General features: G+C 41.7%; 1 protein-coding gene across 6 annotated transcripts in view; it reads left to right on the top strand.

The window, feature by feature from the left end:
• LOC126915532 (epidermal growth factor receptor) overlaps positions 1-19223 on the top strand; it is a 174964-nt gene that overhangs the window by 147038 nt on the left and 8703 nt on the right. For 5 of the 6 annotated variants that reach the window (XM_050720276.1, XM_050720275.1, XM_050720271.1 and 2 more), the window contains one exon: positions 18761-19096. In XM_050720276.1, coding sequence (XP_050576233.1) covers positions 18761-19096 — 336 coding nt within the window. Of the gene's footprint in view, positions 1-1588; positions 2313-18760; positions 19097-19223 lie in introns of those variants that run through there. The other variant, XM_050720277.1, reaches the window with a different exon arrangement.

Genomic DNA, 19223 nt, shown 5'->3' with positions numbered 1-19223 from the left:
CGCACGTTGTGGAATAACTCGTTTGATTCCGTGCCTTTATAAAGTTGTGATGGCTGATGTGTAGAATGGAATAGATAAGGCTTACGAATGCCGCATGTTGATTTGTTTTTCTGTCTAATGAGGAAGTTATTGGCACTGGATCTTTAAAAGATTGACGAACGAAATGAATTTCGTCTCGATTATTGACAAGGCTCGCGAAGGTTACAGACGAAAGACAAATGTTGCTTCTAATAAGGAAGTTATTGGAAGAACTTTAATATGGGACAAAGTATCTAATTTGAAAGATTCCACCATTGATGACATTTATAGAATCTGAAAGAAGAAAAATAAGAATATCTTAGTAAGAACGTTGGCCTGACTGAATTTTTGGAAGTACTTTAGTATAGCGAAAAAGTAACGGATTTCAAAGACTCAATTATTGCCAAGGATTTTTCTCCTCGTACATTTAGTCGATGAAATTTTTCACCTACAATGTTCTCCACATATTTTCAATATCCTACATGTATTATCACTGAACTTAAGTTTTTAATATTCCTTATATTAATTTTATCCTTATTATGGTACGACGTCTAAACGTCTAAAATATCCCTCTCGATACTTTCTCCTTCCTACGCTTTTAAATCGTCCTCTTCATTTATATTAATTATTATCAACTTCATCGTAGCGCGTCATTTTAGCCACTCGCGTTTTCAACCATCTTAGTTTGGCGAACTAATGTTGCAATAACCGAGAAGGAGGACATGGTGGTAGGATAAACGCGATGCAAGATCACCTCGTGTGCAATGTTCGCTACGGTGGACAACAACTCCATCGACGTGTATGTGCAGGATCGGAAAGGGACATCTGGGAGGCATGCCTTAATTGACCGCTCGGAATATTGACGAGATCCCAGAGACGGATTGAGACGTTGAATTTCCGAGGGACGTTCGCTTTTTTTGCCTCCCCATGAAATATGACCGTTCAATATGCTAGGCAGATATTTATGTACTCGTGGGATTGCGCCTGACGTAGGGGTTCGAAAGAGATCGGGACAGGTTCGGAGACAGTAGAAAGCGTTCCTTTTATTTTTTCCCTTCGTTTTTCTACCATCTTCGTGCTGGGATTCCAGAGGATGTCTCATTGTTTGTCCGTTTGGTCGTGTTTGCAACAAAGTTGCAGAAGCACCACGCTCTTTCATCCGAGAAAGTCTATGGTTAATTATAGTGTTTGTAAGAACTGTCAAGACGTATCCTATTACATATGATCGGCAGCATATTTATGAATTGTCATACTAATCAACTCTGTAAATTGAAAGGCAGAGAAAAATGACCATAACAAGCACTGTCTTCTCTTTAAGTTTTCCAAAAGTTTCAAAGTAACCAGATATTACGAAATTACAGACATACCAATCGTAAACTTCAGACAAACGTCAAGAACGGATCGAATGTTAAAGTACGAACATAAGAAAATATAATCGCAATTTGCATTTTATAACGATTACGTAAACCTCGATGTAAAGACTACAAAGTACAGCAAAAGAACGTAATAAAATTATAAGTTCTAATTTACGCTATTCAGGAACCAGCATCATCGAATTCTTTCATAACTAAATACGAAAGAAATGATGAAAGAAATTCCTATTAATCTTTCCTTAATAAAGAAGAAAATCCTATTAATACTTGGTAACAAGAAAGATCCTTTTACATTAAAGCTGGATGAATTTTCTCATAGGCTCTACGGCCAGTTTTTCTCGTCTAACCAAAGCAGTAATTCGACCATCTCGACTATCGTATCGTCAACCGGTCAAGTTGGTTGCCCGTAAGTAACCCGCGTATCGGGGTTCCGACTGCCCGACAGAAATACCAAACGCCTCACGAACGTAATAAATGCCGGCGGTAATCGCTGTTAAACTTCGTCCGGCATCGAACGTCTCAGCCAACCATCACATAAATGCCATTCAAAGTTTAATCGCGTCGATTACAGGATCGAGATATTTCTGTTCGCGGTAATAAACGTCGCGACCACGAGGTTACTTCTCTATTATTTAACCGTCCGAGACCGATCGTCGTCTCCGAGTCATTTGACCGGTGCGGTGACACGTGCAGATCGACAAAGAATTCGCTAATTGAATAGCCACGCGTTGAGAGCGCGCGTTCGTTTCGCAAACTATTCTATAAAATCGATTCAATTAAAAGCGAATTCCACGTGCCCCAGATGAGAGGCAAGTCCTATTAATCATTTTCGCTGGATCCCTTTCGCAATCCTGCCGAGGGGGTAAACAAGGCGCGCCAATGAACAGGCCTTAGGGACGATGGTAACAGGTGCTTCCACAGGTGCGTACTAATAATGGGTAAAATGGCCCATTCGTTACGCGTCACGATTCATGGCTCGTTTCCTTTTCCTTCTTAAATAGGCCGCGTGTCAGCGACTCGAATCGTTCAAGTAACGATATTGTTTTTGCCTTGCTAGCAGAATTGCGAAGAAGTATGATTGTTAGGGATCGGCTTCTTAAAAGGAGTTTCCTTTTAGAAGATAGTGGAAATGAGTTAATGAAGTTGTTTTTCTGAGGCATTTATTCGAGCCTCTTGGTATACAGTAAAATGATTAGTTTCTTATGATTTGTAGGGAATTCAAGTAGTTGGGAATTTTTTGCTAGATACGATCTTTAACTCTTACTCACGCATATTGTAGTTTAATTCGCTGAAACTAGGAAGAGCAAATAATAAACATCGTTACCACTACAATTCGCACATTTACATTCAACTAATTATCAAGTACTGCCACTAAAACCTCTTAATATTATTATACTCCTCCTATCGATGCTAATCAGCTGCTACTGAAAAGAATAAATTTAATTACGATATACGTATACCATGAGTTAGTTCCATTTCAGTCTAACGTATCTTCCATAGCGTCACGACAGAACAATCGTCCTTCGATATACGACTTCAGCATAGAACGACTCTCGTTTAGATCTCGACTAGATAAACGAAACGATCCACTGCGAAATGATCTATCTTTCCCATGGCAATAGAACGTCTGGCGATCTCCCGTGAAGAGCATTCGCAAAGAATAGATCGTTCTGATCGGGTCGAAAGGTAGGGCGGTCGGAAAGTCGAGCCGACACCTCGGCTGCTTCGCGGTTGCCTGACCATTTGATGGATGGCGAACAGCAGCCGTTCTCCATTAGGGTTCCTGCAGGTCTAACTACGAAAATGGGTGGGTGGACGGCGGCGAGGGTGAGAGGCAAGAGTAGGTGGATTTTTCATCGATGGCGAATCGAGAAGAGCCATAAAGAGATTGAGCGAGCGAAGGGGAAATGGATACGAGTAAGTCGGCTTGGTGCGTCGTGAAACATTCCTCGAGCCTTGTAAACACGCCAAACACGCCTAACACGCCGGCGAGATTACGCGATTTTTTATGGTGTATCGAATATTTGGTGAAAGTGTAATGAATATGCGCGTACAGAATTTACGCGATAAGCCACATTTCGTATTTTTTTTACAAAAAATCAATTTTACCAAAATTGTCCTTTCATTTGAAAGTAAGCATGTTTTTTGACGCTCTTCAACATTTTGCAGAATATTACTCATCGTAATATCAAAATACTTCTTGTCTTAATAATTTTGCAAATTTTTGCATAGGATAGAAGATAGCATCTTTGCAGAAAATGTTATTGCTACTTTATTTTACCGATATCGATCAAAAAAATAGCTTGCAATATTATTATCGTAAAAAAGAAGAAAATTGCACGATACAGCGAAGGGATACCTGTTATTCCGTCCGTTACAGCCAGTAAACGCGAAATCGTGATCGGGAAAGTGGAAGGAGATGGCGTGGCGCACGTGGGAAATCAGCTTTCTTGTCTCGGCACGAACGCCGCACCGTTTATATCAATCTCGTGTTCTTGCCACCGATATCCTCGCGTGTCTCGAGGACTTTAATTGCTCTGTAATCGCCTCTGTCGCGGTTTGAAACCCGCCGCTTGCATTCCGTGGATAACGGATCGCGAGACGCTGTTGCGCGTAAGCTCAACATGGTCGACAAATGTCCTTCACGGCGGAAACGGAATTCCACCATTTGGGTTTGCATTCAGAGCTAGCATTCAAGAATTCACAAGATGCAGGGCGTTGTTTCTTGCAATGGGATACCTGTCCTGAACTGTGTGGTGGTCCGCTTTCTTTTTACCTGCGAACAGCGAAACCTTTGACAAATTATCCTTTACCGTTCTTCGCTACGCGAGAACAGGAGACTGACAATTCGAAAATAAATGAAAATTTATTCATAGAAAAGAGAATGTTACTCGCTTTCGATGCCAGACGAAGGTTATAATCTAGAGAAACTAATAATTGGCATCATCGACGTGTTTTAGAGAAACATTAGCATATAATAATAACCGCTACGTGGATCATTTACGCAAAATATCAAGCATCGTAATATTATATAGTAATTTCGATCAACGATTAAATATAGTATTTTAAAAAACATAATGCACACAGAAATCATCGTTCAAACTTGAAACGCTATATCGATACGATCTATTCCGAAGCGTTATTGAAGAACCGAACCGCAAGCAGGAATAAAGCACGGGCGAGAAAATAGCCGATCGCAATCTCTCGCGTGCAATCTCTTCGTTTCAAGCGCAAAAAGAATACTGTAGCCAAAGGTAATCGAAACGAACATAAATCCAGAACAGCGGGAAGAAATCGAGAACGATTCGTGGGGCGTCGAGTTCGATGGATCGAACAATGGCCAGTGTACAGCATTGCAGGCCTTTGCGCATTCAAGGGCTGATCCCTCGTTTCACAATCGGTGAATCTATTTGCAACGCTTTGTCGAATCTTCTTCTATTCTATCGTAGCCGATATTCTTAACGAGTGTGATACTTTGGTAACTGGAAAATTCTTGATGCGATCTATTCTCTTGCGATAGAACGACTCCAAAACTAATTCGTGGCACAATCGAAGTTAAGGTGAAGTTATTTATATTCGTAAATACATAAATAAAAATGTAACTAAACACGTTCAAATTTCATTTGCTCCAAAATGAAGCCTTGAAGGATGAAATTTTATTTTTCGCTACATTTTCGAACTTCTCTTCCTGTTTAGTCTATCGAATCTGTCTAGTTAGAAATTAAACGACTTCGCGTATAGCTACTAGACAAATTTTCGAACTTGATTCCTTCAAACACGAGGCCTGCAATGCAATTTTATTACGTTTAATCTTCGTCTTATTGCGAAACGTAGAATCTTCCTTGCTTTACTTATAACAGGATTTTACATTGTACATTTTCTCTATCGACTCGCGATTCACGTGTTACGTTATTGCGACCAAAGTTTTGGAATTTGTTGGTGACGTACGACTTCGAGGTGAGCTCCAACTTAAACCGAGTATCGGACCATGTCGAGATAAAGCGTGTCGATAAAACTGGTGTCCATCGTCTGGGTTTTCGGACGTGGCAGGTACATAATCACGATATATTCGTTTTCATACATATACCATATATTCACACAACTAGTGGCAAATTCATTTACGACAGATGACGCGAGGATAACGAGGTGTATGCGCGGTGATAAAGAGAATCTGTTTGCGGTAGTCGAGCTATGACGTTACGTGAGCGAGTCGTTATTCCGCGATTCAATTAAGCAATAACTCGTCGTGTTTTAACGACCGTTAACTGTTACAGGTCTCCGTAAAATGGGTTTTAACCGTTTCACAGTTCCAATCAATTTTATTATATTATTCCAGAGAATAGAAGTTTACCTTTGAAACAGATTGATTCTTTTGTTTCTCTTATTGCTGATATTGGTTTTATGCATTATATCAAATGATATTTCGTGAAAAATATAAGCTGTTGATAGAAAAATTGCAAAATGTTACTCAATCTCTATACCATTACGAACCTAAAACTCGAAATATCTTGCAAGAGTGATTAAATCCGATGCAATTTAGAACGAAATAAGAAACCAAGGAAACAGACGCTAGTTTCTTTATAACGAGTAGGTATCATCAATCATCGATAACTGCCCTAAGCACATTTAAATCTTGCACGATTTATCATGTGTCAAAAATACTGTTTCAATGCGAGTGATTGAACTGGTAAATCACAGACTCCTTGCAACGTTGCAATTATCATCGGATCGGACCACGAAACAAATGTGTCAAGCGTGGGCGTTTTGTATGAATGCTCGCAGAAACGTTTTCCATTTAGCTTGATTCTTTAGAGAAAGCTTCACCGAGATTGCGTAAGATAGCCCAATAACAAATGAACCAACCCTGATAGATTTCTGTAGCTTCTCCATCTTGATAAAATAAGTCGAATCCATTATGCTCCGCGAACCAGGCAAGAAGCAGAAATGCGGGTTATCGATTTGAAATAGAAGGGGGCTCAGATCGGCTCGCTTATTGCAATGAACTCGGGGGAAGTCGAGTGCACAGTACGCCCACATACCACGACTGAGAGGATCATCGATCGATCGAAGCTACGAGGATGGTCGCGGGAAAACTCATCGATAACCTTGAATAATACCGAGCAAAATACGAAAGAAGAAATCAATATGGACACTCGCAACCATAAATATTTCGATACCTGATGCAGTTGGATCGAAAGATCGATATCTTTGTTGTATTTTCAAAGCTTCGATCGAAGAACGTTTTTCTATTGTTAATTCCATATCTCTGAAAACCTCCTTAAAACTGGTGTCAAATGCTCTGCTAAATTTAAACTAAAAGAAAATATACTTGCGTTACTCAAACTTCGTGTTTATTTATAACCAATAGCCGATGCTTCGTAAAATCTATTTAAACCTTAAAAAGTGCCAGAAGCAGATGTTTCAATCGCTCTGAGATCTTAACGTTAAACAGACAAGTTTAAAGCCGTTTAACTTGTCATTTGTATAGATACAATATTCAGCAGCGGGGCCAATTATCATTTACTCTCTCGATTATTGCTTTTTTATTAAATGGTAGATTAATCACGATAGAAGATAAAATCAGATTCGAGAGTTTCATTCCGAATGTATTTTATATATGTGTAATAATTTGAAAGCGCGTAAATAAGTACTTAATGAACGGTAGTAGGTATACTCTTCGTGCCGCGATCCATGGCGCCTGAAATGCATCCACATCGCGATCCTTGTGTCTCTTGGCTCTCGAGGTGGAATAAGAAAGGAGAAAAGCTGGAGGAAGATGTACGTCTCTTCAAGGGTGGTCGACGCCCGATACGCGATTCACACTGGATGGATCGATCGCGAGGTCTCGTGTTCTGGATCCACCACAGACCGATTCCCTTTGTAGGCGCCTCGACTCGATGCGCCGCGTGTTAAATGTCAGACGTTCGCCTCGATCGGAGAACGCGGCGAACCGGATACCCCGCGATCGACCAAGAAGAAAAAGCGATGCTATAATATAACGAGACCGAGATGTATCTCGAATTCGACAGGCTCGTGAAAAATGTTTTACATTGTGTTTGATAAATGATGTTCAAAAAGTCATTCGTTTAATAGAAAAATATTTCAAAAACATATAGTAATTTAGATCCTTCTGGAGTTTATATTTGAAGAGAGAAAGAGAGATAGAGAGACAGAATATTAGATTAGTTTCAGTTAAGGTATAAGAGAATTTTAATATAACTTGTTGCCTTCTCACTCTTTCTTGTTTTTACCGAAGTAAGTCTATTGCAGCTCTGTTCTCTAATCTTCATCTAACCACGCTATACCGAAATATAATTCCAAGCAACGGAGCCCACTGATATTTCGAAACGAATAAAGCCAGGGATTCGCGAGCACCATTCGTCACGGCAATTAAAATATCCCGACGAAAATCCTTATGCAAGGCGTTTTTCAAGAGGGACTGCCGAGCAAACGTGTCGAGTTTTCGTATCTGCGTGTTTATCTGCAGCTCAGGGATTCCATAGGTACGAGTTGGTCGGTTTACACCGATCTCGGCCCGCTCGTATATTAAAATCTCTCCCCTTGCGTCGCAGTTGGCGAAACCGCTCGAAAGGGAGAAAAGAGATTGTTATCCGAGGCGCGAGTTATACGTCGGCCATTACGAATCCGCGATTCAGACCGCCAACGAAATGATTTACGAGCTGTGGTATCGATAATTTAAGATTCCAGAATCCTCGGAGGGGTGAAAGTCACTTTCACTGGTTGATGCTTCGATCGACGTTTAATCTAATCGTGTCCCATTAGTGTTGGCCTTTAGCTATAATAAAAACAAGCAGAGAGAGTATACAGTATACAAGTAAACATGCAACGTGGAAATTCCAAAGAAACATAGAATATAGTTGGAAATAAGATTTATGTATACGTGACATTTTTTACGAGGAATGACGTGTTAAATGCTGTAACAATGTTTCTTGCATTCGTGTACTGTGAAATATTCTATAGTGAAAGGACACAATCTCATTATCGAATTCACTAATGCACTTATTACGCTGCTAATGAGTAGCTGTGGGCAACTGGAATAATTTCACTGACAAATTAGTCGCTGAACATCGAATATAATTACACCGATCCTCTTATTATTACAGTATACTATACATTCTGCAAATTTCTAAGAATCTATTTTCCATTCTATAATTATAATATGTATAACACTATCTCATTAGTTCCTTCCTATTTATAATCTATCATTACTACGATTTTCTTCTCTCGCTCATATCATAAATTATTTATTTATGCCATAAATAACCAGCCTTCTGTGTTAATGTGCGTATAATATTAATTCTCGTGATACATTATACAAATGTGATTTATATAACGATTTGTTATTGTACGAGATTAGGTACGTAGAAGATCTTGCGATCGTATTTAAAGAAACAAAGTACAAGATGCATACCTGTTTCAACATAAAATGCAAAATATGACGTAAATCTATTTTTGTGTCATTTATATTTGTGGATCGTAGAAATTGTGGAACCTATCGCTTTACCTTTTCGACAATTCAAGGAAGGTCGAACGTAACGACCTTGACCATAGTATTTCAGTCGGTATGCTCATGCATGACCTTCGACCATGAAATCGAAATAGATATGCATCTACTTCCATTGTTAACACGGATCACCGTTTCAACATGTTGACCACAAACTAGTTTCTCTTATCTGTTCTTTGTCTTTCAGAGTCGTGAGAATACACACTAGAAAAAGCCGATTATGTTATTCAAGTTTTATCTTTGTTTAAACTCTTATTCTTGAACCAAGGAATCGGAGAATCGAATCGTGAATTTTTCTTCCTACGAACGTTCATAAAATGTCAGCGTGCCGCGCGGAAAACAAACAACGAATAATAAAAACCTTTTGTCTGCCTAAGAATCTGATTGATTAAATACAGCGACTTATTTTAATGCGTGGAAATGGGAAAAAATAGTACAGTTGTTCGCTTGAAACTGAAAATATACGTACAATTAACTTTGTCTCTGAACGTAAGAGAAAAGGAAATTACTTTTATTCGTCGATGTACAAATTGAGCTCAACTGAGCAGCATTTTATAAAGTACGATATATTTTAAATATTTTCTAATAAGATCTACACAACATTATTTGTTCCCGAATTCTACATCATCTTCTTGATCTTCTTCTTACCGTTAGTCTTCCGACAATTTTCAATTTGAAGTTTCTTACACTGTGATGCTAACGCTTTCGTCAGTGATGCACTGAAAAAGATGAAACGCTATGCTTAAGGGGCCAGGATAATTCGTGGACGATTCTCGCAATCAGCGAGTAGAAACTAGCGGTAGAATTGCGGAGAACGAAAGACAGCGACAGGAGAAATGATGTGTACGAGCAGCGGCTGGGAGTTAATACCCTCTCGGAGGGCAAACGCGAGTTCGCGTGCCCTCGACAAACGCGCGAGGTTCAGCCTGGCGGCTGCTGAGGTTGCCGAGGTGAGATGAGAACGAGAAGGATCGAGAAACAATCTTACCGCCTCCCGAGGTAAGGGAGAGGAACGATGGAACGAGACACGAACAGCATTCAAGCCGCGAATCCGAGAGAGAAGATCGAACAAAGCGCATTCCACATGCAGTCGTTCGTTCCTCGTCCACTCTGTTACCCTCCGTACTTCATTTCGATTCGTCGTTACTTTCTCGCCTCTGCCCTGAGCGTATTATCCTACGCGGATGGAAAGAGAAAATGTGACTCTCGTCGAGCGATGCTGATTGCTGCGTTCTTTCCAGAGAATTTAAATCTCGCGCGTTTTGCCACGTTTCAGTTGACATGCAGATTGATTTATCTGTGAAAATAAGAAGCGAGAATAAGGAGAAGGTATTGCTTTCTGACGCAGCGCGTTATTAATTATATTTATCTTCGGTAAACTGGATATTATATTTTAGCGCATCGTGTCTTCTTTACAAAACCAACCAAAAAGATGTGTTTACACTGTACGTAATTAATAAATAATCATTTTTCTCACAGGCTCTTAAAATATTTCGTCCTAAAAGGATTGATCGATATTGCTCTTTTTTCAATTAAGATAAAGTTTATAAATAAGTATGAGAAACTAAAGAAATTAGTCATTTTGAGATGAAGAGAGTCTTATAGCAGTTAAAGCTCTATTTATTAGATTCGTTTTCTTCTCAGTTTCTGTGCTTATGAAAATACCTATGTAATAACTGTTTTGTAAAAAGATGGTTATATTCATTTGCAGTTAATTTTGTGTTCAATATTATCTGCATGAGCGTAGTGAATACAATGTGCAATATTTAAAATGTAAATTGCTGTGGAATGTATAATTACGTCGAGTTACGATTGAGAAGAATTGAACTGATAAAACTATCATAATCATTTTTCGTATATTCAAGGCGAGGTTCGTTACATTCAACTTTAATTTTCAAAACTGTAAATGTTACGATTAAAAGGTTCCAAAAGCAACATGACATTCCTACATCGTCAATAAAGTCTGAAACAACAAAGACTAACGAGCGAAGTCTTGTATAAAGATGAAATGAATACCAGTGAAATAACATGTTTTTTATATTCATGGATTAACATCTATTACAAATTGTAATTTGTCTTTTTTTGAATTCAATAGCTCGTCGAAGAACTACGTCTCAAGTAAACAAAGTCGAAATTAGATTACCGATCTACGTCATGGAAATTTTTCTTTCTTTATGATCTTACTTCCATTCAACTTCGTTAATGTCATATTGGTAGATATCGACTTAGCTAATTCAAAGTCGATTTTAAGTAATAATGAGAAAATTGTTCACGTAATTCGTTATAGATCGAGCATTGTGTATTAAGTATCGCCTTCGTGAATGTTTCACACGAGGCATATCATTTTGGACGATTTACTGCTTGACTTCGTATTATTTTCAATTTATATCTATCACGTTCACAGCAAATTTGCAAAACAAAGATTTTTCGAGTGTATCGACTGGAAACGCTAATACCTCGCAATCTGCGCAAATTACGTAATGACTATGTGAACACCTGTTGAATCTTTCCCGTTCCACATGACTCTCGGCGAGAAATAGCACGATCAAGTGCGTCGTTAAAGATAAATACGAGATTATTCTTTTAACGATCTATATAAGTCGGAAATTACGAAGCACCGAAAACATAGAGAGGAATATCAGCGAAAAAATGCAATTAAAATGTTACTCGCAACTAATTGGCGCGTATTGAAACTGGAATAATGTAAAGCGCAGAGCAGGATTGGTTGTCATGGAGTATTAGAATTACTGCAAACGAGATCCAGGCTCGCAAGACCGTGACGATCAAAAATCTATAATGATCCCCGACTAGAATCGATTGCATTGGATACAATCGAATTTCGAAAGAACACGAATCGAAATTACATTCTGAGATAAAATGTCAATGAAATGTTCATACATTTATTTATTATTTTTTGTATGGGCCTATCCCGCTAAGAGACTCGAACGCATAGCTCGCCCGCAGGGAGCGGAGAGAAGCTTAACCGCAGACTCGAAAGCAATAAACCATAAAGCTATTAATGTTACGCCCTGGGATGGTTATGCTACGGCTTATAACGTATACGAACCACTTATATATCCTCGAACTGGTACTCTATTTGCCGCTCGGTGTCGGCCTTCTTTTCGCTCTTCAATTCCGCGCCGCGCGAAGATCGATCCTCGTGCAAGGTCATGGCGGCCGTGACTCCACCTTGATCGAGAGTGACGAAGCGATTCGTCGTTCTTCTGGCTCGTGTTCATCGTAATTTTCCGTGTTACGTTCGAGACTTTTTTTCGTAACGCGTCTAAAATGAAACAGAGCAGAGATCAGAAGGGAAAGAGTCTATCGACGCGAACTCTGTTGAAGATTCTGCGAAAACAGAAGAATATTCGCCGTTAACACGGCGAGAAGTGACGTGGTCAAATTTACAGGAAAGGTGCAGTCATGGAGCAGTACCATGCTTTTCTGCTTCGTGTTCTTCGTAATCTTCCGTGTTACGTTCACAATCTGGTCTCGTAGTATACCCGAGAAAAAGAGAAATAAAAGAAACCAGAACGAATAGGACCATCGATGAGATTTCTGGTGAAGTTTGCGAGAATACCGCGCGAAGATAGCGCGGAGATCACGAAGAATAAAAAAAAAAAAAAAGATATTCGATATATTCGAATTTGCAGAAAGATCGCGGAATGTCGCGAACCGGTTCTTACGGGATCGCTCGAGTTCTCTTATCGCGAAACGAACAATCGACGTGTTTGCCTTTCGTACACTGAGCGGGACGAAAGTTATTTGAATCGCGGTCGATTTGGCGCGCGAGAGGAGAAAATGGAGCGCAGTAGAAAATGCGGTTAGCACCGGCAGGCGAAGATCGGTCTCGGTATCCCAAGGTGGTATATTATTCCCGGAGTGTGGCGTGTTTGTTCGAGAAGTAATATTCAGAAGTGTGGCACGGTAATGGAGCTCCAGGCTGCATAAATATGTGTCAGACCGCGAAGTCCGAGCATTTCGTTCTCGTTTCATTCCCTTCTTTTTTCGCGACGAAACCATCGGCTTTTTGCCAGTGGATTCGAGCGTGTTCACGGTGAACGGGAGATTACACGCAAACCGGGAACTCGTATGGATGATTAATTGCTTTTCGCTTAAGCAAACCCGTTTTTGTCACTGGCAAAGATACCCTGGGAGCCAAACGATTCCTTTAATCTCGTTTTGCTTTTAATCTGAAAGGCGACGTTGTTGCAAATTTTAACCTTCCTTGGTTAACAGTGCGATAATTAACGTTACGAACCACACATCGGGTTCGAGCGTAGCGTTGACGTATTCATTTTCTGGTCCGGTTACTCGGTTTTATTGAATCTCTCGCCTCGATGCTTCGTTTTAGCACGCTGTACGCAATAAATCTTTCATGTACATATGTTTCGATTACAGGTCGGATTCGCAATTTACACGAATATAACCTCCCTTAAACGCCGTTGGATGTAATTTATTTAACGTTAAATCGAGTTTTAAATTATCGTCAAAATCTACATCGAGATCGATGGCTTCTTAGAAGATCTTATCGATCGCAAACCTTATACGAAAGTAGGTACGCTCTTAATTCTCATTTTGAAATAATAAATCGTTCGAAAATGTGATACAAACTTTTATCATTCTCGCGTTCGAAACATATTACAAAAATCGCGCTGTATCGCGACCGAAACCACCGCCATACGTCTCATCCATAATTCCCATCACCCACACTTGATACAAAGGCAATTCACAAAAAGATCACTTCAGGTTCCTTCATGCAAATCAATCCAGGGTCGGAACAAAGGAACGCTGCCAACATACGCATTAATTCTCGCAAAACAGAGAGTGGAATAGAGCGACAACGAAGCAGGATACTGTTTATCCAAACCCCGTTGGTTCGATGTCAGGAGTCAGCGCTCGTAACGCTTGCTCTTGCAGAGCGGAGGATGGCAAACTCGTGTTTACATGGTGACTTTTATTAGAGAATCAGTGTCTCGGTGTTCGGTGCGGTACGACGAGTTTCACCTTCGAGGTGGAGGAGCCCATTGTTCCTCGGCGTTCGGTCTCTCGCCCGGACGGGTGTTCCTAAATTATTGTTTCCCCTTCGAGCTTCCAGTCCGGTCGGCTGTCTCCCACCTACCCCTCCCATCTCCCACCATTCCACTCATCCTTTTTTCTGGCGTCCCTTCTCACCACCGATCTTTTTCTCCCTTGGTCCACGTCGGAAGAAACCAGAGCTCTCCGATGGTTATTTCGCGCATTTACGATACCTGGTCTTTATTCCTTCGAAGGAGTAGGGTTTGCCGTAGGGTCGGCTCCGCACGAGAAGACCCCGAATCGGCGGGGAAGAATCGAGAAGAAGAGGCTGCACGGTGCGTATCGATGTTTACGAGGCGAAATAAACGGCGGCGACGGCGCCGCCATCGGCGTGCGGTTATTTCGTATTACTTTGGCCTTTAATGGCGTCCTAAAGTGGCGCATAAAAATCGGTGCTTGCCTTCTCCTAGAAGGTGGTCGCCGGGCACACGGCGAGCGCACAACTCTGGCGCCCACAGAAGAAGCCCTCGCCGCGGGATTTCGGTTTCGCGGCCGTCGTCGGCTCGTTCGCTCGTTTCCTTCGTGTTGTTTCCTTCTGGCTGTTCTTCCTCTCAGATACGAGCCGGTGACTCGAACTTTTTGTCGACAGCTTCACTCATTGGCGAGTCCACGTGGCGATGGCTTTCTTCGCCGGTGATCCTCGCGGCCCCGACATCCTCCATGGTGATCCATCGATGATACATTATGCATCGCCACGAGACACGGTGGCTCGTTTGCGTGATCCGAGCATCAAATAGCCGACCGGGGAGGTGGTGAAATTTGTAAATAAGGAATCGAACGAAGACGAAACATATAGATTATTGCGTGCGGTATAGCGAATATACGATTACTAGACTGAGATTTTATGCATTTATGGGAAATTAGCATTTAAAATTTAAGCCTGCACGTAGCAAAGTTAAAAGCTAGCGCCATTAAATTCACCAATTTTATTCCTATAAACATCAACTTAAGGACACGCGCGGCGTGTGAAAACCGACACCTTGACAAGTGTTCCTAGAACTCGGCAAAGGTAATTGGCGAACTACAAGAGAATTCGCGCCCCTTACCCCGTAATCGATACGTTGCCATTGTCTTTCAGAAGCGTGCAGGCATCGTAAATTTAGGAGAATTTTAATCCTGACCGAGAAGTTGGCCCGGTAATTTTCGTAACCCCGTTGTCGAAGATAATTGCCACGTTTCCGTAGCCCTACGGGGCTCGAAATTCGCCGGTGGACTTCGTGGCTGGACCCTGGGCCCGAGAACGAGAGAGAACGTGTTGGCTGGCCGACCTCGACCGACACTTCTTCACCGCTCCCAACTACTACTTTTCTCCCCCGACTAAACGGGTCCAGCCATTCGCTCGGTTATCTTATGCGTACCCCTTCCGTTTTCTTCTTTTTTATTTTATTCTTTTCTTCCTCTTTTCCTTCTTACTTTTTCTTTTCTTTTCTTTTTTTTTTCATTACGACATAACTTTCTGTTTGACGCGACGCGGTTGCATCGGCTGTCTCGTAATTTTGTTACCTCGAAACCTCGTGAAAGCTCTCGCGCTCCTCCTGAAACCTCCGACTTCGCTTCTGATGCGTGGGCCAAAGTGCGAAGAGTTGCGTTGCGTCGTACGTTTTTTACGACGGCTTGTGGCTTTTCGGAGTTACTTTGATCCCACGGAGTAAACCATTGAAAAGACTTACTGTTGAAGCGTTTCTAAGTGTGTAACGCGTATGTTGGTAATATTCTACAATATGGTTTCTTTGGTTCCTTCCCTGAATTTTATCGAGAACGGAAACTGTTAACACCTCATGATATATTACGATATGAAAATGTTCGTAAAAATATGAATTAAACGTGCGAACGCGCTCTTTCAGAAGCGGAAACTCGCACAAAAATACAATCGATACGTCAATTTTTATTTTATACATCGATTATCTTCTCTCAAATTTGACACAAAATATTCCTGTATCGAAGAAGATTGGAACGCTTAAAGATCGAACGATTTACAAAGTTCTTGGAATTGGAGTTGATTCCACGACCAGAAGCGGAGAGCGTGAGCGCACGGCGCCGATGAAAAGTTCCGAAGAAACGCGGGGAGAAGAAGAGGAACGAGATGGACACGTCCCCGGAGGGTTCGGAACCAGTGCTCCTTATATTCTTCCTCCCGTAAGAATTTCCATCGTACGGCCGTCTTGCTCGTCACGGAGCAAAGTGGAACGGAGAGACGCACACGTCGTGCAGAATATAAAAGGGAAACACACAGGTGGAAAGGAACGATTCTGTTGTAAAATAACAAACGAACAGGCGAACAGACGAGCCAGGGTGATGTACGAGAGTCCTGAACATGGCGTTGCCTGAAAAGGAAGCCGACGGCGCCTCCGGTTAGCGGAAGTCGTCTTCCAACTAGTTTTACACACAACTGATCGCGAGTCTTGTTCTACGCGGACGTAACCAATATCGCGACTAACAATCGAGCCAGTAGAATTATATGCGAACAGACGTCGATGATTACACCGGTATGCCGAACAAGAATTTTTGAGAATGCAAATACGTACATGATCACCCAGTGGTGTAAGTCGACCCGCTTCTATTCATCATTAAACGATGTGTTACTTTCAGTACCAGGAAAGAACTCAATGATACTGTTCAAGATTAAGACAAACATATTGCCACGCAGGATAAAATGATAACCTTGGTTGACTACCGTTTAAGCACTGGCGTTAACTAACTTCTATCAGTCACATTCGACAAACTTGCCTAACGAGCTGCAAACGTAGACGCGAAAAGGTCGCATCGACAAACGTCGACAAATTAAATAACCCTAATGAACTTCTTGCGCGAGCTAACGTTCTTCCCAACATCGCAATCAGGAGCTAGTCCTTGTGTCTCCTTCGCAAGAAATCCTCGCTGTTTCTTATCTTCCACAACGATTAGGACATTAATCTTCCAAGCGGTCGAAGCGCAGAAAACGCGTCCGAGGGGGCCGCGAGGCTTATTGGCCGGCAAGAATCCCGCAGCGATGCAGATCCACGGTCGATCCGCATTCTCAAAGTTTGTGGCGCCGTGGGCTGGTACGCGCGTTCTGCATTCGTCTTGCACAAGCTACGTCGCAGCATCTGGTCAGTACGAAATACCAGGGTCCGGTTGTTCCGACGCTTCTTCCCTTCTTTTCTCCACCTTCGCCCCCCTGTACGTCCTACTCTCCCGATGACGTGTTCGTCGCGTCTGGCCTTCTTTTACGCGCAGTGGCCACCGAGATGCGCAAGAAGGATGTCGTTGCGCAATTATTTTCGCATGATTCCGATCGGTCGACCAGATTAAGACCGCTGATGGAACGCAGCGTCGCGTCCGTTTGCGATCCGCGTTACGCAGCAAAACCGAATTCCCCGAGTCGGGCCCGATACGTGCGACTATGCGCCGCGACGCGGGCGACGGTACGATTCCGGGGCCGAATCTCGTCGCCACACCGGGACAAAGACGTAAACAGATGAAGAAATCCGAAAGGGAAGACGGCGGATCGTGTTCGGACGTCTGTCGATCATTGGCGATCGTTTTTGTTCAGGGTGCGTCCACTCTTACCTCGATGCCGCTCCATGTTCCGGTTATTAACGAAGTTATGAATGATATTGAACAGAAATTGGCGGCGCGATCGGTCGCACGGATGATAATTGAGGTTATTAAGGTTTTTGGCGAACGAGTTTCACAACTACTCGGCTCGAATTAAACACGATTGTATGGTGGTTGCTGAAGGAAGAATTTTGGTTATTGAGTGCCTTGTCTCGAGGGTACATAGCGACTCGGACTATTTCTCATAACTATAACAAGTAACTACTTTTAAGGATCCAAACAAATTTTTTTCTTTAATAGTGTTCTCATTGAGAACTCAATGAGAACGGATTAATAATCATTAAGTTATCTTTCGATTTGCAGTAACGATAGCAAAAATGTTTACTGAACTTTTTTAACTGAAATGAAACAAAGTATAAGACACGTATCGTCCGAATAATTATTATCGTACGTGTACGTACAGTATCGATAGACAAAGCGTGGTCACAAGATCATCGATGCAAGACTTTGATACGTACGGTAGTTGTCAGTTGTACAACAAAATCAGGCGCGTGTGCACGCGTGTTATGGAAGTGGTTCGCCCACTGCCACGGCTTGCTTTCAAAGCTTAGAAAGCTATCTATAGATCGGAGAAGCGCTTTCGACGATGTGGGTGGCAACCTTAGACCGTTCCACTCGATGATCTTATGAACGCGGAGAACCGTCAACGTACGGAAGTCGTGCGACCAGTCTATATCTTAGTCATTTACGAAATGTCACCGTAGCTGGATCAATAGTCCTACCGTACGATGTAAGCTTTATTGCACTTTACTACACGTGTTGCTCAAACACTGACATTTGAGTATCTTGTTCAACTGCATATAAATTGTGGAACACGAAGACCGTTAACCTTTTAATTATATAGCTAAGAACGTTTCGCAATTGTGATTTTTAAACTGCGCGAGTATACGTGTATCGACCACTTCTGTATCTTAATATAAAAATAGTTTTATATGGTGTTTAATTTAATTCGATGTCCTTTTTGTAACATAAACATTCAAATGATACCTAGAAGATCTCTATTGAAAAATAAGTGTCTGAATCGTTTTGGAGACTATTAAATTACTTATTTGTATTTCTGTTGTACTTGTCTTTTTTCTTTTTCTTTGACGAAATTTCTCATTCGATGACATAAAATAATTTATTACGTATGTATTTATGTTAAAAGCTTTTCCTTTCGTTGTTACAGTTTGCATTGGAACCAATGGCCGCCTCTCCGTTCCGTCCAACAAGCAACATCACTATCGGAATCTTCGAGACCGGTACACCAACTGTACTTACGTCGACGGCAACCTGGAGATCACATGGCTCCAGAACGAGACTTTCGACCTCAGCTTTCTCCAGTATATACGGGAGGTCACCGGTTACGTGCTCATCAGCCACGTGGACGTCAAAAAGGTCGTTCTGCCGCGATTGCAGATCATACGGGGCAGAACTCTCTTCAAGCTTACCATCCATGACACCGAGTTCGCCCTATTCGTCACGATGTGTCAGATGCAGAACTTGGAGATGCCGGCTCTCAGAGGTAAACGAATCTATCGATTTTCTCTTTTAATAAGCGAAAACGTAATATTCAAGTTTCGTTACGTCCTTCCATCCTCTGCTTCTCTTCACGCGCTTTTCTTCCATCTGTCCCTCTGCCTTTTCTTAGC

The sequence above is a fragment of the Bombus affinis genome, chromosome 4 (assembly GCF_024516045.1).
Source record: "Bombus affinis isolate iyBomAffi1 chromosome 4, iyBomAffi1.2, whole genome shotgun sequence".
Lineage (NCBI taxonomy): Eukaryota > Metazoa > Arthropoda > Insecta > Hymenoptera > Apidae > Bombus > Bombus affinis.
This window is presented reverse-complemented; position numbering and strand designations above follow the sequence as displayed.